Here is a 20,822-nt window from a genome sequence, read left to right on the forward strand (position 1 = left end):
CCAAAATCCCCTGACTCCACCCCCAACCCATACACAGGGTCGTACCTCCTGATCCACCCCCTCATAGCTCGGGGCACGTTTTCTTCAGAGGACTTAAACGTGGAATCGAATACCGGTGTGACGATTCGTAGAATGTCTCATCTCTCCCATCACGCTGCCAGCTCCTCGCGAGAGAGATCTCGGTCCATTCCCACTGTGTTCCCACCCTCCAAAAAGTAGTTCCTCACACAAAGAACTTAACGACTGAATGCTTGTTGGAGGGATGGACGGACTGACAGACGGACGGATGGATTAATGGAAAGATAGATGGATGGATGGATGGACAGACGGACGGACAAATAGCTATATGTGTTATACCTGTAAATGTCCTACCAGATTTTCTAGCAGCCATCACACCTCCAAATGCCACATGTAAACCCTGGATTTTGTATGTTCTACCAAAAAGACCAACAGTCAAATCTAGAGCATATCACACAATTTCACTGGAGAGATTGGATGAGTGAAGTCAAAGAATCCAGGGTATTATATCGAATGCCAAAAGCAACAAGGGACCAAGCTCCTGAATGCATCAGCCAAAAATGAAGAGCTTTTCAGCTGACACCCCCCTACCCACCGAAGAATTCACTGGACTGCAGACTCGAAACCCCGGAGCGTAGGTTTTAAATTGCGTACTTAGTAATTTCACTCCTCGTAACTGAAAAGTATCCAAAGAAAGTACATATTCACAAAACTGTGACACACTGATCTATTTCCTGTGTGTGAGGGGGGGTACGTGTGTGCACGTGTGTGTCTGTGTGTGTGCACGCGTGTGTCTGTGTGTAGACAGACAGAGACAGAGTCAGAAACAGAAAAACAGGCAGAAAGAAGGAGAGAGGAGAAAGAAAGGGCCTCCGAGAGCAAGAATGCTCATAAATGGCCTTCAAGCCTTCGGTGTACGTTTTGACCAGTAACCTTCTCTCCATCTCTTTCTCGAAGGATCCCTACACACCGCAAACCCGCTGTGCCTGGTTCTGGGCAGTACCTGGAGTAGCATTAGCACTCGGAAAGAATGTGCACTTTTCAACTAGTTCTGGAGAGGCTCATGCCGCGTCGGCCGGACCTCCGAAGGCCGCGTGTTCCCCGACTCCTTAGCCAGGCGACCCGCTGCCCAGTGACAATGCGGCAGGCTGCCCCTGAGTGCTCCGCAGCTCCACGAGGACTTGCCGCTGCCTCTCCAGCAAGTCCTCCCTTCCTCTCGAAGGCCCGACGCTAACCACCCACGGATTGTTATTTTCAGTAAAGACTTTGGGCCTGAAATTCCACCTCAGGTGGGAAAATTTTTTAAGTCAAACCGTCAAACACAAAGGCCCAACGCCTCTGCCTCCTAGCCACGTAGAACCCCCGGACGCCCTCAGAAGAAACCAGGAGGCGGGCGGGCTCTGGCTTCCTCCGCGCTGGGACCCGCTTCCCCAAAGGAGAGGAGGAGGATTGGAGCGGTGTCCAGGAACGCAGCTTGACTCAACGACTGCGCACACACGCACGCACACATGCTTGCACACTCACATGCACACACTCACATGCGCACACACACTCACACATACTCACGCACTCACACACTCACATGCACTCACATACACTTACATACACTCACATGCACGCACATATGCTTACACACTCACATGCATGCACACACACACATTCACACATACACACTCACATGTACTCACACTCACATGCACACACATATTCACACATGCTCACACACTCACATGTTCACATGCGCACTCACACACACTCTCACACGTGCACACACATGCTCACATACTTATGTTCACACTCACACACGCGCGCTCACGCACAGGCTCTCTTTATGATTTTACTGAGAAAGGTCAACCTGACGTGCAGGATATCATGAGTTTTATCCCATAGGAAAAATGATGCCAAAATAAAATTAACCTCTGATTCGTCTTTGACGGGTGTTTTTTTTCTAAGTGCGTATTGAAATCTGCGCGTGTTAACTGCAGACCAAGGAGGAACCCGCGCTCCAGACAGCTGATGTCCACAAACCAGCGATGTTCTGGCCCACTCGGGGTTTTTTTTTTTAAAGAATAATTCCCATTAGAAGGCTTCCAAACGTGGTTTCCGGTCTCCACAGGAAAGGAGGGAGCCGGTTTACTCATCGCCGCTGGTCTGAATGTCAGAAGTTGACAGCGCGGGGGTTTTCTAGGGAGCCCCTTCCCACAGGGACAGGGGTGAGAAGCGACTCCAAACAGGCCTCAGAGTCTGGGCCAGACAGAGCCGGGTGCCCCGGGTGCCGCCGGAAGTCGGTGAACACGTGGACCTGAGAACAGCCATCTGCACACGCGAAACCGGCAAACCCACGTCGGGAGCTCCAGAACTAGCTGCCCCGCGGCGGCCTGCGGCTAACCGGTAACAGCGGTCACCTCGCTCGATCGCCAGCACCCAGCGTGAACGCTTCCCTCACACCCCCTTCACCCGTCGCCATCACCCCGCACGGCGGCTATGACTGGCCCCACTTCCCGGGTGAGAGAATCCAGGCGACTGCAGGTCGGTGACATGCCCGAAGCCACAGGCCCGCTGTCCCTCCGGCCTCATGGCGCGAATCCCGAAGCCACGTTTTCTTGCCTCCCTGCTTCGACTGAAGTGACTGCCCTTGAAAAGAAAAAAGCGTTCCTCCCCGACACCGCGGTGGCTTCTCGGGCCGAGCGTAGCGCCCCCGCCCCGCAGAGGCTCGCCTGGATTACGATCGAGCGCAGACGCGCCTTCCCGGCCCCGCGAAAGCATGACCCGGAGAGCGGTCCGCCTGGCCTCGCCGCGGGTCCCGCTCCTGCCGGAGGTCCGGCAGTCTCGCAGCAGGGATTCGGAGCCCCGGGCCCCTGTCACCCGAGACACCCTTCAGCTACCTCACAGAGAGCGGTTTTCATAACACGCCGAGTGTGCGGAAACAGAAAGACAGTATGCGGCGGACAAGCGGGGCTTTGTCCTCTGCGGTACGAAAGGAAATCTATTCTTAAGCTCCCCTGAGCACGCGGCAATCCATCATTTCCCACAGTGTATGGACTTTCCATGCGTCCCCTCTCACCTCATCCTACTGTCCCCAACTCCAGTGACAGTACGATGGTCTCCTTGCCTTGTGACCATCCTACACTCCTCCTCGCTGAGGAGAGCCGAAACTCCCTCTCTCGTCTCCTTCCACGTCTGAAAGGGAACATGCACATGCACGCACACACACGCACACGTGCACGCACGCACGCACACGCACGCACACAAATGCACACGCACACGCATGCACATGCGCACGCACGCGCGACGCCTGTAGCTGGGAACACGGCCTCGTCTCTCACGCGCCTCCTTGCAGTGACGTGTGGGCATGCGATTACGTCCCGGCTGGCAGCACAGGACAGAGCATCTTGCGGCCACTTCCGCCGCTGACCATGCCGTTCTCAGCCCCTTCCTTCCTGCTGGCTGAAATAAGGGTGTGATGGCCGGAGGGTCTAGCACCCCTCTTGGGCCATGAGACAGGTCGCTGGCACTCCTGGGATGGCAGAGCAGAAACCCGAAAGGGACCCGGGAGCCCGGGCTCTGGACCCCTGACTTCGGAGAGTAAAGCCTTATGTATTTTCTAGAAAACGTTGACCCTGTTTTGTTTAGATTTGCTTTAAAAGGAAATCTGTGGTGCCAGAAATACTCAGATAAGAAACTCCTCTAGACCTGAGGACAAGCTTACCCCTCCCTAGATGTCCCCATCCTGAGCATCTCAATTTTGGGGCGCCCCAGCCCCTCCCCTGCTCTGTCACACCCCAGGGAGACCAGCTGCTCACAGCTGGATTCTGACTCTCACCTGGCAGCTGGTCCCAGAGCAAAGCAACCCCGCCGTGCTGGCCGGCTCCCACACCAGCTGCCCCGCTAGCGGGTCGTCTGGGGACAACCGTAAGAGCCAATATTTTCCGAGTGTTTACTACGTGCCAAGCTCTGGTCCAAGCACCTTGTGTACTGCAACCACTTTGAGCTGCTCGGCAACTTTCTGAGGTGGACACCGTTGTTGGACCCATTTCACAGACGAGGAACCGGAGGTGCCAAGAAGCTAAGGAACATGGCTGGGAACTCGCAAGGCCGAGACTCACACCCACGGAGACCTGCCCGGTCGGCTACACACGTGCCCACTGCCCTTGGCTGCCTCTCCAGGAAGGGAGACAAAGAAAGGCGACAAAAAAAAAAAAAATTTTTCTTAAAGAAGCACTCCTCCTCGAAAGTGGCCGTATTTCACTAGAATCTTAATTCTGCTTAACTCTTACTACACCGGAAAATTCCTGTTCTTTTCCGGGCTTTGAAAAAAGGCGTCTCCTGCTTCAAGCCTGTCACCACCTGCACAATCCGAAGCGACTTTCCTAGCCACCGATAACGCAGAGCAGGGAGGACCAGAGAGCAGCAGCGAAGGTGTTCAAAGAGCACCCCGACCTCAGCACAAAGCGAAGACGGGGCCCGATGCGCGGACGTGAAAAGGTGACCTTGAAGCCCTTCCGTGAATTCCTGCGCCGAGACACCACGGGGACTTTGCTCGGGGGCTCGGACAAAATTCTAGAAAACAACCCAACTCTTTGCATCAGCCGTGGGGTTCGGGGGAGTCCTCCGACACAGTGCGTGGAACCGGGGATCCCTATTTTGTAGGGGAGGCTGGGCAGGTCTAGGAGAGTCCTGGGACGAGCTCAGGGGTCTCAGAGGACAGCGGTGCCGGGCAACTGAGGACGCCACCCGCACTCACGGGGACCAACCGCTCATCCCTGGCGGGTGGAGACGTAACAACAAAACTGCCGTGGGTGCTTCGGCCACATCTCGGGTTCTCCAACAGTCAAACGCTTTCTTCCCCTGACCTCAGCCCAGCTCACCGGGGCGGGTGCCCGTGAGACACAGCGCAGAGATGTGATGTTCCTCACCAAACTCGACCACAGCCCTCCTCAAAAAAATAATAATAATACCTCTGCAGACCAGACGTGGCAAACTCAGATGCCTCCAGGAACTGGACAGGGTGAAGAGGGCCTGGCTGGGACCCCCCCAGGGACGAAACGGCAAGTGTGCACCGAGCCGAACAGACAGCTGCTCGCGGCTCGACGGGACTGTTCTGACGCCCGTGTGAAATCTCTCAGCTCTAAACATGTTTGACACCCTGGGGTCTCCAGGGGACTTGGCCCTGGAGCGTGAATTTGCACCGAGAGACCACTGAGGCTACCTTACACAAGACCAAGGCCACTTCACAGCTCACATGGCGGGGGGCTGGGCCTCTCCGGCTGGGGTCAAGGATCTCAAACCGGATGTGAGGACCCAGGTATCTAGTCACTTGGAGCCCTTCCCGTATCTGGACAGAAAGCAGAAAGAGCGTTGTAAACCGGGGTCTCAAGGCGCCCCATCTGGAAACGCCTCCTTCATGAGGAAGGAGGCCCAGGGGACAACCACAGTCACCGTTCTAGAGGCTGCACCATCTGCAGAGGCAGCAGCCACCTGCAGAGACCTCTATGACGCAAGGAAAGAGGCAGAGCCTCACCCCCTCAGATGAGGACAGGCGGGCAGGAATTAGCGGGGAGGGGTCCTCCCCCAAACGCCCAGGATGCGCTTCCTCCAGAAGTGCGGCTGAGCAGGCCAGCTGGGTTCAGGAGACCCGCCTGGACTCCTCCGTGCGGGGAAGGGAGGAAGAGGGGCGCACGTCCTTGGCAAGGGGTGCCTGGCAGTGGACTGGGCTCTTCCTGGATGGAGCACCACTGCCCCGCGCGGGCACACACCCCTTAAAAGGACCCTTCAGCCGTGATGAATTCCTGGCTTGGGAGGTCTCTCTGACGGACCAGATTCCCTCCCTCTCTGCCAAACTCGGTCACTTCTAGAAAGTCCTTCCACCGCCTCTGCCCACAAACGGCAGCCCCAGAGCCCCACGGCCTACCTTGGCACTGAAATCCTTGCTTCCCGAAGCCCCTGCAAAGGCAGAAGGAGGCAAGTCAGGCGGCCCGAAGGGCCCAGCCGCCACTCGTTACCCACTGCCACCCCTCCCCCCGCCCCTCCGGCCCAGGTGCGCCCTCCCAGCCACGCGCGGGTGCCCGGGAGCCTTCCGCCTCGGGGGCCCGGGGGAGGTGGGAGCCCGGCGGTAACCCCCACCTCCCCTCGGAAAGCGGGAGAGAGGAGGCTGCGACCCCCCGGGGGCGGGATGGGGGAGAGTGTCTGTCCCGGGTGGGGGGGCGGAGGGCCGGCGGGAGATCTGCCCGCGAGATGCTCGAGCACCCTCGGGGGGAAAGGGGGAGAGAGACGAGATCAAGACGCTCGGAGAGCGAGGAAGAGGGAGCCCCGCGGCGGAGGTGTTCCCCCGGGGCACTGGGAGAGGAGAGGGGCGCCCCAAGCCCAGAGGGACAGCGGGGAGCCAGGGGCCCGCAGCGCTCTGAGGGGGGCTAGGGGAGTGGAAAGGGGAACCCAGGCCCTCAGGGCGGCGCGCGGGGAGGGCACCCAGGGCGCTGCCCCGGGAAAGGAGGGGAGGGGGTGCGGGCGCCTGGAGCCCGGAAGGAGGCGGCGAGATAGGGAACCCCGGGCGAGAGGGCCCTCGGGGCGCTGCCGTGCGGAAAGGGGCAGACCCCGCGCTCTGAGCGGCCGCGGAGCGCTCCGGGGGCCGCTGGGGTGCAGGACCGGGCAGCGGGTGCCCTGCGGCCGGCCGGCGGGGGCCAGGGGAGAGGGGACCCGCGGGGCCGGCCACCCCGCGGGGGCGCGGAGGGGTCCCCGCGCGCGGCGCAGCGCTCACCAGATGAAGTCGGTGCAGTGGCTGCAGAAGGTGGGCTGCTTGAAGAAGCGGGCGGTGAATTTGTGGTCCTTCACCTCGTGCACGTTCTTCTGCCGGAGGGCGCCTTTGCGGGCGAAGCGCACGGCGCCCTCCTCGCCCTCGCCCGGCGGCGGGCCCGCGGCCGGCTCAGCCATCTTGCGCGGGAGCGGGGCCCGCGGGGTCCGGCCGGGGGCCCGGGGCGGCGGCCGCGAGGCGCGGGGGGCGGCCTGCTGCCTGCGCCGGCTCTGGCGGCCGCGCGCGCGGAGCTGCGGCTGCCACTCGCCCAGCTGCCGCCCGCGCCCAGCTGCGCCCGGCACCGCTGGCCCCAGCTGCGGGGGAGGGGGCGGAGCCCGCGCCGGGCCCGCCCCCTCATTTGCATCGCGCCCAGGCCCCGCCCAACGCCGCCAGCTGCTTTGCAGTTCGGCGTCCGCGTCCGCCGGGCCCCCTGCGCGAGGTGTTCTCTGCCTCGGCGTGGGGACCGTCGCCCCCCGCCGTCAGACACGAGCCTGCGCCCCGACTCGTCCCCGGCCTGCGGTGGCGCTGAGGAAGGAGCCCCGGGGAACTGAGAGCAGGACGGACAGGGGCTGGGCGGGGGGGCGGGGAGGGGGGTAGGGTGGGTGCGGCGGTTGCTCCCCGACCTCGGCAGAGGCTGGTGCCCATCCACCCCCCCGCCCATCCCATTGGTCAGTCTGCTCGCGTCTCCTGGGGGGCTGGGCTCCCGCTGTCGCTCATTCAAAAAGGCGTTGTGGCTCCAGGCACTTAAAGACCCGCACACACGTGCCGCACAGGGCGGGGAGGGGCCCCCTGGATCTTAGAGACACAGGGATGTATGTGGGAGCACCCCGAGGACGAGTCCCACCTGTGCCTGCCTGACCAATCAGAAGAGGACTCCCCACCCCCTCGCCCCCCTCCACCAAGTCGCTCCGTTTCCTCAGCTGGAAAAGGGCTAAATGCGGGAGGGCGTTCAGGGATTCAGATGTCAGTACCTCCTCGACCCCGTTCCCTCCTGACCCATCTTCGGCAAGCCCGGTCATATTCGTGCGCCCCCTGAGGAAAAGAAGCCTGTATGGTTTTGGGTTTGAGCGGCAAGAGGAATCCATACCATGAAAATCTCCACGAACGGGAGGCAGAGGCAGGTGTAGGCTGAGGCCGCCACCTGCCCCCTCTTTTGCTTCTTAGGACGGAGGTTAACTGGTGTTAGGTGTTAAAGACACTTACATCCAACTGGGTCTCTGTCCTGGATGGCAGGATGGAAGAAAGGCCATCGAGAGTAAGAGCCGCCTAGATGAGCAACGCCCTGCCGGCCCGTGTCCCCCCCACCCCCACAGGTAGTACCGCGCCCCACACCTGGAGCGCCGCTCTGCTCTGCGCAGGTGTGACCTGGGCCCTGAGGGCCGGCGCTGCTCACCATGTCCCCCAGCACCTGGCTCGGTGCCCTCTCCTCCGAGCTCCACGAACACTGGTGGAATGAGTGAGCGATTGTGCCCACAAACGAGGTCCTGACAAATTAAAGGCTCACACCCCTTACCCGCGCCGGTGTCCAGCAGGTGTTCCCTAATGGTAGACATCGGATGCCTTGCACTGCCTTATTTAGTCCTCCCAACAACCCCATATCTCAGAGCGATTAACATACACGCCCCCAAGTCGCACTGCGTACCTACAAATCCTACTGGTGATGAAGCCACAAACGCCGGCAGGAAGGAGTCAAACCCGCGACACAGAACTTTCGCCCCACATGACGAACTCGCCTGGAAGCTGCCGAGTGGCCTGTTGCGAGCAAAGCCTGTCATAACAGAATGTCCCTCCCCACAAAGTAATTCAAAGGTAACGAGGGAAAAAAATAGCACTCCTTTTTAAGGTTGACATGTTTAGGAAACTGGACGTGCCTGTCTATTATTAGTCCTTTAAGGCTCTGTCCCCTCCCGGGGGGCGTGAGGGGACATCTCAGGAGTCACTGCTACTGAAGTCGCTTTTCTTTGAACCAGTGAGCCGGAGGCTTGCAGCCCACATCCTGCCTTTTGAACCAAGTCTGGCTGGCTTTGGTCTATAACAACAAACAGTGCCTCATGGGGCCTGGGGAGGGAAGGGCTGGTGGATCCCGAAGACCCACCTGACCCCCAGAGGGCCTGCGCCATCTGAAGGTCAAGGGACACCGGCCCCACCAGAGCCAGAGCCCCATAAGGCAGGGGTTTCAAACGGGTGGCCCTCGAACACGTGTTTTTAGCCAGCCCAGTGAATTTTCTCTCTTGTTGTTCACATTGGGTAGAATTTAACCTAAATATCCAGGTTCTGACATCTTTAGGAAAAGAAAAAATACATATAGGGCGGCATGGAGCCTGCGGCCCTGCACTCGCTCATTCATTCGTTCGTTTGTGCTGCGGTGAATTTATGGGGCGCCCGCTTCGTCCCGGCCCACCACGATTACAGACAACAGAGAAAGGCCGCGCCTTCGTGGTGTAATGGGGAAGATGCGCAGCAAAGCAGCGAACTAAGTCTGCACTAGATGGAGATTCACACTGCAGAGGAAAGCAAAGCATGACAGAGGAACGAGCAGGGAACAAGGAGGTTCTTTAAAAGGGGGCGAAGACCCGGATGAAGGGAGGGGCCTGAGCCAGGGTGCCGGCTGAGGATAGGATGTTGCAGACGAAGAAAACGGCGAACGCAAAGGACCCTGGGAAGGCGTGCGCTTGGCAGTTCAGAGCAGCGGCTGGGGTGGGGAGCGGGAGGCAGAGGCAGGTGCAGGGCGGGTCGGCAGAGTGGCCGGGGCCCTCCTTGTGGACACGGTAAGGAGTTCGGACTTCACTCCAGCGGATGGAGGAGAGTTGAGGGCAGAGTTTGTGGCCTGCGGTGACTCACATTTTCTTGAAAGATTACCCTAGACGCTGTGGGGAAAACGGATAGAAGGGGAGAGAAAATAAAGCCGGGAGAGGAGTTGAGGTCATCTGAGTAGATGGAGCAAGAGGTGACAGCATGGCATGGTGCCACATGGAGCCAAAGGACGGCGGCTCGCCGTCGGTCGGGCGAGGGCATCCGAGGTCACCAGAGCCTCTGCATAGGCCATGCCGTTTACAAAGGGATGAGCACTGGCCACTTGAAAGACCTCAGAGGCGACGGGGGAGTCAGGTGGCTCTGGCTGGGGACAGAGTCCAAGGTCAGGCTTGCCGCATATGTTAGCTTCCTGTGGCTGCCATAAGGAATTATCACAAAACCAGGCGGCTAAAAATAACAGACATTTACGACCTCGTGATTCTGGGGGCCAGAAGGCCCTACTCCGTCCAGAGGATTCAGAGGACAACCCGTCCTTGCCTCTTCCTGGTTCTGGTGACCAGCCCATTCTTTGGCCTCCTCGGCTTGTGGCCACATGGCTCCCATATCCGCCTCCATCTTCGCGACTTCCCTCTGTGAGTCACTCTTGTCCTCTTCCGTCTGTCTAATCTCCCATCTTGTCTTACGAGGACACTGGTCATTGGATTGAGAGCTCACCTAGATAATGTAGGTTGATCTCTTGATCTGAGGATCCTTAACCTAATCGCATTTTCAAAGAGCCTTTTTCCAACCAAGCAAGCTTTCACAGGCTCTAGGGATGAGGACATGGACAGACTTGACTCACCCTGTGTAACCCTGGGCTGGTCACCTCCTCCCTCCTTTCCCCGTCTGTAAGATGGGGGCAGAGATAGCCTAGTCGGCCTTTCAAGTCTTCCATTCTAAGACGCACTCTCCAACATGGACGTCACCGGCCACACGTGGCCATTGAGCTTTTGGAATGTAGCTAGTCCGAACTGAGATGTGACAGTAACTATAAAATACGCTTCAAAGAATCAAGCGTTCAGTAAGAAAAAGAATGCAAAATATCTCGTAATTTTTATCTTCCTTGTCTGTTGAAATTAAAATATTTTGGATATATTGGGCTAAACCAGATTTTTTTCTCTAAAATTAGTTTTGCCTGTTTCTTATACGGTGGCTTTAAAGTGGCTATTAGAGAAGGTAAGATTAGGTGTCTCACACTGTTTTTCTTTGGACAGTTCTGTTCTAAAGAATAGATTTTAAGTAATTAAATGAATTAATTTTTTTAATGACTAATATACATAAGTGCCACCTCCACTCCACCTGGCATCAGCAGTGGTGGCTTGACTGGAAGCCGAAGGATCTGCCTTCAGGATGCTCACTCACATGGCTGATGAGTCGGAGCCGGCCGTCAGTGGAGGGCTCAGCCGTCGCTCTGAGCTGGGGTCTTACTTCCTCTTTATGTGGACCTCCCCCTGGCAGCCTCGCAGAGTGGTGGCTGCATCCCAAGAGAGAATGTCTCAAGAAGACAGGAAATGAAGATGATAGTTCCTTAAAGACTGATCTGGAAACTGAGTTATTTTCGACATGTGCTACAGATCAAGCAGTCACAGAGCCTGTGTTCAAGGGGAGACCCCGTGTCTCCATGAAAAGAATGTCAAAGAATTCGGGGATCACACAGGAAGAGCTCAATAAATACTTACTGATTTTTTTAAAATGTCACAATTCTCATCTCACATATGAGGATGCAGAAATTTGAAAAAGTTAAGCAATTCTCAATGGCACTCTAGAACTGCTACTACTAATAATCAAAAACTAATATTAAGAAACAGGAAACTATGGCTCATTCAAAGGAAAAAAAAATAAACCAACAGACACTGTCCCCCAGAAAGACCACGTGGAGAAACTACTAGACAAAGACTTTAAAACAACTGTCTTAAAGATGCTCAAAGAACTAATGGAAGATACAGAGCAAGTCAAGAAAATGAAGGATAAACGAAATGGAAATGTCAAGAGAGAGAGAAGACCTACAAAGAAACCAGAAGGAAGTTCCAGAGATGAAAAGTACAGTAACTGAAATGAATATTCAAAGGCAGATTTGAGCAGATAGATAAAAGATTTGGTGGACCCGAAGATAGGACAATTGAAATTATCAAGGAACAGAAAGAGAAAGGATCGAAAAAAAGTAACACAGCCTGGGAGCCGATAGGGTGCCATCAAGTAATCATCCTGTGCATTGCGGGAGTCCCAGAAGGAGAAGAGAGATAGGGCAGAAAGATTGTTTGAAGAAATCATGGCCAAAAACTACCCGAATTTGATGATTGATGTGAACATAAATATCCAAGAAGCTCCATAAGCAGGATAAACTCAAAGAGAATCACACTGAGACATTACGAGCAGAAGAATTAGACAAAGAGAGAATCTTGAAAGTAGCAAGAGAGAAATGACCCTCACATCCAAGGGAACCCCGATAAGATTATGAGCTGATTTCTCACCAGAAACCTTCAGAGGCCAGAAGGCGGTAGACTAATATATTCAAGGTGTTAAAAGGAAAAAAAAAAAAAAAGTAAGTCAACCAAGAATCCTATAAATGGCAAAACTGTCCTTCAGACTGTGAGGGAGGAATTAAGACATTCCTAGATAAATAATAGTTTGGGGAGTTTTTATTTATTTATTTTTTTGCCACGAGACCTCTGCAAGAAATGCTAGAGAGAGCCATGCAGATTGAAATGAAAAGAAACTAGGCAGTAACTCAAAGCCAGATGAAAAATAAAGATCTCGGTAAAAGTAAATATGTGGACAATTATGAAAGCTAGTATTATTGTGACTTTGGTTTGTAACTCCACATTTCGTTTTCTACATAATACAAGAGACTAGTACCCATAAAAATAAAAACTTTAATTTATGTTTTGGGACACATAATGTATAAAGATGTCACTTTGTGACATCATTAAGTGAAAGAGGCGGGCACAGACCCGTGTAAGAGCAGAGTTTGTATGCTGTTCAGGAAAGCTGGTCCGAATTCAAATTAGAGTGTTTTAATGTTGGTATGTTCAATGTAGTCCCCATAGTAACCACAAAGAAGATAGTTATAGAATATACACAAAAGGAAATGAGAAGAGAATTAAAATGTTTCACTACGAAAAAAAATCAGCTAAACACAACAGAAGACAGTAACACAGGAAATGAAGAATTTGAAAAAGCTAAAAGGCATAAAAAAAACAAATAGCAAAATGACAGCAGTCCCTCCTTGTCAGTAATTACTTTAAATGTAAAATCTCCAATCAGAAGACAGAAGAGACTGTCAGAATGGATTTTTAAAATGTGCTCCAACTGCATGCTGTCTACCAGAGAATCAGTTTTGATCCAAAGACAAATAGGTTGAAAATGAAAGTATCATGAAGGCAGGATTTGAAAGAGGTATTTTACCCCAGTATCATAGTGGCCGCCATGGGGAAAAACAGCCCACCTGTCCATCGGCAGATGGATGTGTCAGCAACATGTGGCCTACACATACAATGGAATACTATTCATCCTTTAAAAGGGAGGAAATTCTGACACCTGCTACAGCATGGATGACCTTGGAGAACATTATGCTGAGTGGAATAAGCCAGTTACAGAAAGACAAAGGCGGTGTGATTCAGCTTGTTCAAGATACCTGCAGTGTGGTCAGAGTCACCCAGGCAGACAGGAGAACGGCGACTGGGAAGGACGGGGCGTTCTTGTCTAATGGGATATCGAGTTTCCGTTTTGCAAGATGAGAAGAGGTCTGGACCATCTCACGGAAGTGTGAATGTGCTTTATACCACTGAACGGCACAGGTAAAATGGTCAGGATAATAATTTCGTTGATGTATTTTAGCACAATTTTAAAAAACGGGAGGAAAGGCGAATGGATTCATGGGTACAGAACTTTAACGTGAGAAGATGAAGGGGTTCTGGAGGTGGATGGCGGTGAAGGTGACAATAATGCGAACATGCTTAATGCCACTGAACGGCACACTTAAAATGGGGGTCAAAACGGTAAATTTTACATTTCGTGTACTTGACCACAATAAACAGGTAAATGGGAAAAAAATAATATTGATTGGACACGGAACACCTTGTAGGCACTGGTGTCTCCACTGTGTGACTCCCCTGTTGGTGACAGACGAGGACGTGGAGTTACGGAGAGGTTTCGGAACCCGGCGTTCCCGAGGCTCCGTGTTAGACGCCGGCAGGCAGCACTATGACTTGACCCCCGGTCGCCTGAGCACGGAGCTCATAACCACCACCGCTATTTCTATGACGTCCCCTGGGGCACACATTGGCATCTGGGAGGGAGGGGACCCTCCTGCATAGGAAAACTCTGCCAGAAAGGGGAACACACTATCTGCAGAAACATGTTTGTTTGTTTTTTTGTTGCAGTGTGACATAAATACAATAAGGTGCATCGATTTTAAGCCTACAGTAGAATATGTTTTTACGTATGTCTGTGCACACCAGATCAAAACAGGGGAAAGTTCTAGCTCTCCAGAAAACTCTCTTGTACCCCTTCCCCGAAATTAGCCCCAGCAGAGGGAAATACTGGGTGGCTTCTGTTGTCACGGATTAGGTTAACTAATTTTTTTTTTAATTTTTAATTGTAGCACAATATAGGCAACATAAAATTTACAACAAATGTTCCGTAACATATGTAACGACATGTGTAACGATTTTTTAATTGCAACACGGTATACGTAAGGGAAAATACGCAACATAAAACTTACCATCTCAACCATTTCTTTTTTCCCCCCAGTTTTACTGGGATATAATTGACATAAAACATTGTCTTAGTTTGTGGTGTACAACATAATTATTTGGTGTATGCAAATATTACAAAATGATTACCGCTGTAAGTTTAGTTAACATCACTCACTTCACACAGTTGCAAATTTTTTTTCTCGTGATGAGAACTTCAAAGATCTACTCTCTTAGCAACTTTAAAATGCAAAATACAGTGTTGTGCTCTGTGGTCACCGTGCTGGACATCACGGCCCGGGACTTTGAACTGGAACTCTGTGCCTCTTGACCCCTTTCACACACTTAGCCCACACCCTGCCCCGCCGGCCCCTGGCAACCGTTAGCCTGCTCTCTGTCTCTATGAGTCCGGTTTTTCTAGATGACACTTATAAGTGAGATCACACGGTATTTCTCTTTCTCCATCTGACTTAATTTCATTTAGCGTAACGTCCTCACGTTTCGTCCCCGTTGTCACAAATGGCAGGATTTCCTTCTTTTTTTAGGGCTGACTAATACTCCATCATGTCAACAGGCCACGGCTTCTTTACTCGTTCATCTGGCGATGGGCATTCAGGCCGTGTCCACGTCTCGGCTCTTGCGAACCAAGCTGCAGTGAGCATGGGGCCGCAGAGGCCTCTTCAAGACAGCGATTTCGTTTCCCTCAGATAAACATCCCCAGGAGCGGGATCGCCAGGTCACGTGGTAGTTCTATGTTTAACTTTTTGAGGAACCTCCGCCCGGTTTCCCACAGCGGCTGGACCATCTGCAGTCCCACCAGCGACGCTTGAGGGTTCCCCTTTCTCCACATCCTCTTCTTGCTCTCTCCCGTCTTTTTGGCGACAGCCGCGCTGGCAGGTGCGAGTGGACGTCGCGCCGTGGTGGCGACGAGCCCTCTCGAAGCGCGCGGTCCGCGGCATTATGTGCGCTCACACTGCCGTGCCGTCCTCCTCCAGAATGCGCTCGCCTCGCGAAACCGAAGCCCGACGCCCGGGAAACAGCACCCATCCCTCCCGCACCCAGGCCCCGGCGACCACCCCGCTCCTTCCCGTCTCTCTGAGTTTGACAGCTCTAGGTAATTCACGTGAGCTGGGCCATCCTGAGTGTCTCCTTTTGTGACCGGCGCTCTTAGTTCAGGACGCTGTGACCACTGACCCTGGACTGGGGGACTTAGACAGCACACGCTTACTCCTCACGGATCTGGAGGCGGGAAGTCCGAGCTCAGGGTGCCGGCCGGGTCCGGCCTGTGGCGAAGTTGGAGGTGAAGATGGAGGTGGAGAATATGAGATGAGACCTCGTGTCTCTCCTTTTTATAAGGACATCGATCTCCTCGTGGGGGCTCCGCCCTCGCGATCTCATTCAAACCTAATCGCCTCCCGAACATCCCACCTCCACCTGCCGTCACACGGGGGGCTGAGGCTCCGCAGATGAGTTTGAGGGCGTCACAAACATCCGGCCCTTTGCGCTGGCTTATTCCACGCAGCCTGCTGTCCCCAGGGTCCGTCCATGTCGTGGCGTGTGTCCCGATTTCCTTCCGTTTTAAGGCTGAGATCATAGATGAGCCTTGCCTATTCTTGAACTTCCCGTAAATGGGAATCGGACAGTTTCTGGGGTTTTCCCTCTACATCCCAGCTGTAAGGTTCATCCACGCTTTTGTGTATACGTTGGCATTCATTCTTTTTCTCGTGGCTCTGCATGAAAATACGTACGTATCTGCAGACACTCATTTCTCACGGATAGAGACCCAGACGTGGCCTTCCACCGCCGGCTGTCCTCAGGCCCCGGGTCCCGCCCGAGAGGCGGGGGCTCCGTGTAGCTGTGAGGCCCGGGGTCCCCGATCTGCCTGCTGTCACAGCCCGCGCCTCCTTGGAGGGGTGGGAGCGGGGAGCTGTGTCTCCAGATCTCCCTTTGCTCCTCCAGGACCTGGGCGGGCTCCCGGCACGGTGACAAACAGGAACTTGAACAGGAAGTAATTGTGGCCGAAACGCTGTGTAATAATGAACACTGCACAATTAAACTCAATATTCGGGTGAGGGAAAGGTTTCGTTTGGTTTAGTAAATTCTAGAAAAGGAAACTGAAAAGACGAGGCCGCGAGGGTGGACACAGAAAGGCCAGACATCCAGGCCGGGGCGCGGTGCCCGCCATGGTCCCCCGGCCCTGCCCGCCGAGCCGGCACAGACGGCCGCTGTGGGGTTCCCGCCCCATCCAAGGGGCTCCGGGAAGGAGGCCGGCGGCGGCTCGCTCTGTGTTAGCGAGGGTCGGGTCCTCGGGGCGTTGAACACCCAGCAGCGCCAGCCCGAGGCTTCCTCCTCGGTGTTTGCGTTACATCGGGGGCGGCTCTCACTGTGAGATCCGGCGGGAGTGGGCGCCCTGTTAAAGCAGCATGAGAAGCTGCAGCAGGCCCCCGTTTGGGGAGTCAGGGCACCGAGGGATGACCACGTGAGAGCAAGGCACACTTTCTCTTTCTCTTTCTCCTTCCTCCCACGACCCTGTCCGCCAGGAGGAAGTGGGGCCGCCTCTGCACAGAGAGGGCCTGGGCGGGGTGGGGGGGGGGGACACAGCTCGGCCTGAGGCCTCCTCGTCGGGACTAGGGCGAGGAGAGCGAGGCGCCCAGCTCCAGCCCCAGATCGAAGGGGCACCGGGAAATCAGTGAGCAAGATCGACAGTCGTCCAATGCGATAGAACCGAAAACGGAGACTCATGCAAAACAAACAAAACGAAACAAAACAAAACAAAACAAAACAAAACGCACGATGATGAAAACATGAACTATTCAAACGAAGACGTGATCTTACGGGATGAGGGCGAGGAGGGTGAGGCCGGCCGCGTCGCGCGGCGTTAATCCACCGAGGACCTCTTCGGGCGAAGCGGCCCACCTCACGCCACGTGCTCGGAGCGCGCCGCGAATGGGCCTCCCTTGTCGTCATCAGTGCTGCTGCTGCTTTCTCGGCGCTTGCTCGGGGAGAGAGAGAGTCGCCTCATGACCGGCCGTGGCGGGGTGAGCTCTCCCCAGCCCCGCTTCTCAGAAGCCTTTCCTGGAGCCCGGAGTGGGCGCTAAAGGCCCCTCCCCGCGACCCTGCGACCTCCCGAGCTGACCCGGCCTTCGCGCTTGCCCTGCGTCGCCCGCCTCCCCCGGCGGCCGGGGCCTCTGTGAGGGGAGCAGCTGTCCGGTCTCGTCTGCCAACCGGCCCCCCCTTGGCGCACGGCGCCTGCCCCATGGTCACCCCTGGAACCATATTTATTACTTACCCGAGTACGAACGAACCACCGTCCGGAGACCTCTTCTCAATCCTCCTCCGAAAGGATTGTGCGAAATGGGCCGGGGCGGGGCGGCAAGACGGGCGGACGGCGACCTCGTACCTACCTTCCACCTCTCCCAGCCGCCCGAGGCCGCGCGACAGTAAAGTCTGCATCGCTGTTTCCCCTAGTGAAGCACGTGCTGGGGACTTGGCACGTGCCGGGTGCCGTTCTGACCCTTCTGGGTTAAGGCGTGGAATCCCCCTAATAATGGTAGACATTGGCAGCGGCACCGCAGAGTGACAGCTCAGTCACCGAGGGGCAGAGCTGCACGCCTCCCCCCGCCTGACCCCAGAGCCTGAGCTGCTACCCCGCCCCCCAGGCCCTCAGAGCCCTGCTGCCCGCATCCGTGAGCAGAGGCCCGCTCAGCGACCCCGGGGGGCCTGGGCTCACTCCCTCTCAAAGACAGAGCATGTCAATGGCGGGGCGTTCGAGGAAGAAAAAACAGGTTTTGTCGTTCTGTCAGAGGCCACCCCATCTCTGCAGATTAAATATATATATACACATATTTATATAAAATATCTCTCTATATTTAATATGACAAGTCTCTTTGTCCTGGAACCCCTCGCCACGCTTGGCCGCTGGGCTGACCTGGCCTAGGCAGGCGGGTGCTGGTGGGTACCGCGGGGCTCCCGGCCGGCAGCCTGGGGTGGGCGGGGTTGGGGGGAGCCAGGGGGCGGGGGACCGAGGGCGCGGCCTGGCGCCCAGGGGAGCGCAAGAGGCGGAGAGGGCGTCTGTCTGTTCGGGGCGTGTTCCCTGCGCATTTTCTCCGCTTCTGGCTTACTGACCGCGCGTTGCAGTTTTGAGGGTTTTTTTTTGTTTTTGAACAAGTGTCAACGTTGTCAACACGGCACGTTTTGTTCCCACCACCCTGAATTCTTCAGGTGGAACGGAATGGGACGCACCGGGCGGGGGCGGGGGGGGGGGGGTGCGCCTCCCACACCGGCCACGCCTCCCCAGCCCCTAGAAATAACCACGCTCGCTCATCGCTCAGACCCTCGGTCCCCTTTCCACACTTCAAAAAATGGGAATACATCTTCTTACACAGACTCCCCGCTCCCCCTTCTCACGCAAAAGGAATCATACGACGGACAATATTCTGCACTGTTTTTTGGGCTTTTTTTTTCACTCGCTCTCCCTGGGGGCCTTGCCATATTAGGGCATAACGCGCTTCATTAATTTTTACGGCTGCGTCGTACTCCGCCTGGGCATGCGCCTAGTTAAACCAGGCCCCCCGCCGCGAACACTTGGACGGTCCCCAAGCTTTTACTGCTACAAACAGCGCTGTGGCAGACGACCCTGTGATGCTTCATTTTCTCGCACAGTGGCATGTCCCTAGAATAAATCCCAGAACCGAGAACCGCCAAGTCGAAGGGTCAGGGCATGCTTGTGGCCGACGGATGTCACCAGCTGGCCCTCCGCAGGGCCCGTGTGACCCCCTGCACCCCCACCAGTCACGATGGCAGTGCCCGGTCACCCGCAGCCTCATCGGTAAACTCGTTAGATCCTTCTCTGGTTGCCAATCTCGTCAGTGATAAATGGTGTCTCGGTGTAATTTTAATTTGCATTTATCTTATGAGTAAGGTTGGGCATCTCTGCATAAGAACAGTATGTTAAAACACTTTTATTGTGAGTAACGGAAGCTCATTAGGGCTAGCTCCAGCGAATGAAAAAAAGGATCACTGTGAGAACTACAGAGGTGGATTCCTTAGCCGAGAGCAGCCAGCGAGCTAGCCAGGCCCCCAGAGAGACTGGGTCCAGAAGACAGAAAGATATTAACTAGATTTCCCCTCTCCCTCTCTGTCTCTCTCTCTCTCTCTCTATCTGTCTGTCTGTCTCTCTCTGTCTCTCTCCCTCTCTCTGTCTCTGTCTCTCTCTCTCTCCCTCTCTCTCTCTCTTCCTTCCACTTGGGAAGAACAGCCCCCCCTTCCTCCTAGCATACTCGATATGGTGCCCATCCCCCGCGGGTGCTAGCATATCTTCTTAATTCCAAACACCCAGACAAAGATTCTCATTGATTCATTTTTTTCACCCGGTGCGTCGCTAGTCCAACCAGCCAAAGCCGGAGGTGGGGAGGATGGGGAGAATCAGGAAATGCGCTTTCTGGGGTCCTGCACCTACAGTAGATGCCTGCCGGATGCCTGTGGAGAACCCACTGCCCCTTTATTCATGGTCCCTCCTCCACGTGGGGCCCTGCCAAAAAGACAGAAGGCTTCTGGTTTCCCAGAAGAGTCCATTTGGGGGACGGTCGTCTGCTCCTCTCTGCAGGGTCCCGGTGCTTTTCCAAGCCGAGTGAGGTCATTCTATTCCCTTCGCTGGTGGGGGGTTTAGGCTTAGACACGTGATGCGGTTCTAGCCAAAGATATATAAGGAAACAACCCTCGCAGCTCAAAACAGATACAGTGTCGAGAGGGCCGCTCCCGTTACTGTGTGTTGCCGTGTCGTGTGCGATCCATCGTCAGCTTGCGCTTACGCAGCAAACCACCCCAAATCTAGAGACTCCTCACACCGCCATTCATTTCTTGTGTGTGGGTTGGCCAGGTGGTTCTTCTGAGATGGGCCGGTTCGGCTGGGGCCAGAAAGTCTAACACAGCCTCACACATCTGACAACCGGCAAGCCGGGGGTGAGCCGGGGTGGGTGGGGTGGCTCGTTTCTGTTCTGCCACCAAGCGCGCCCAAGCTTCATAAAATAGTGTCTCAAGTTCCAAGCAGCGAGAGGCGGGGGAAGCTCCTATGTGAAAGCACATTTCAAATGTCTCCGTGTATCACGTGAGTCTTGTTCCACTGACCAGAACGAGTCACGTGGCTAAGCCCTGTGGGGTGGAGAAAGAGACTATATCTCCTGATGGGAGTCGCTTAAAAACAAACAAACAAAAAAACACTGTAGCCACCTTTGCAACTTGTCACAGGGATGCCTAGAAGTCTAGCCATCTTGGGACCACAAGGAGCACTAGCCTAGGGATGGCAAATGAGGAGGGTGCTCAGTGACAGCATCGGGCCCATGAACGGATCCTGGAGAGCGGCTACCTTGGACATGCTCCTTGCGTGAGACGTTTAATTTCCTTTTCTGTTTAAGATCGTGGAGCTTGCATTAAATTATCTCTGCACACGGCTGAGGTGTTGGGAGAGGGAGTCAGTTCCCAGACATCCAGACATCCCAAACGGGCCGGATATTAAAAAAAAAAAAAAAAGT

The 20,822-nt window shown here is 55.0% G+C and overlaps 1 protein-coding gene across 2 annotated transcripts in view; it reads right to left on the reverse strand.

Annotated features, from left to right (window-relative positions):
• The window catches only part of PRKCB (protein kinase C beta), a 193,083-nt gene extending 186,072 nt beyond the window's left edge, over positions 1 to 7,011 (reverse strand). For both annotated transcript variants that reach the window (XM_016155513.2, XM_016155512.2), the window contains exons 1-2: positions 6,773 to 7,011; positions 5,930 to 5,961 (exon numbers count right to left, since the gene is read on the reverse strand). In XM_016155513.2, the coding sequence (XP_016010999.1) occupies positions 5,930 to 5,961; positions 6,773 to 6,945 (205 nt within the window). In that variant the 5' untranslated portion in view covers positions 6,946 to 7,011. The remainder of the gene's footprint in view (positions 1 to 5,929; positions 5,962 to 6,772) is intronic.
• Positions 7,012 to 20,822: the final 13,811 nt, after the last annotated feature.

This window comes from Rousettus aegyptiacus, unplaced genomic scaffold, assembly GCF_014176215.1.
Source record: "Rousettus aegyptiacus isolate mRouAeg1 unplaced genomic scaffold, mRouAeg1.p scaffold_m13_p_8, whole genome shotgun sequence".
Classification (NCBI taxonomy): domain Eukaryota; kingdom Metazoa; phylum Chordata; class Mammalia; order Chiroptera; family Pteropodidae; genus Rousettus; species Rousettus aegyptiacus.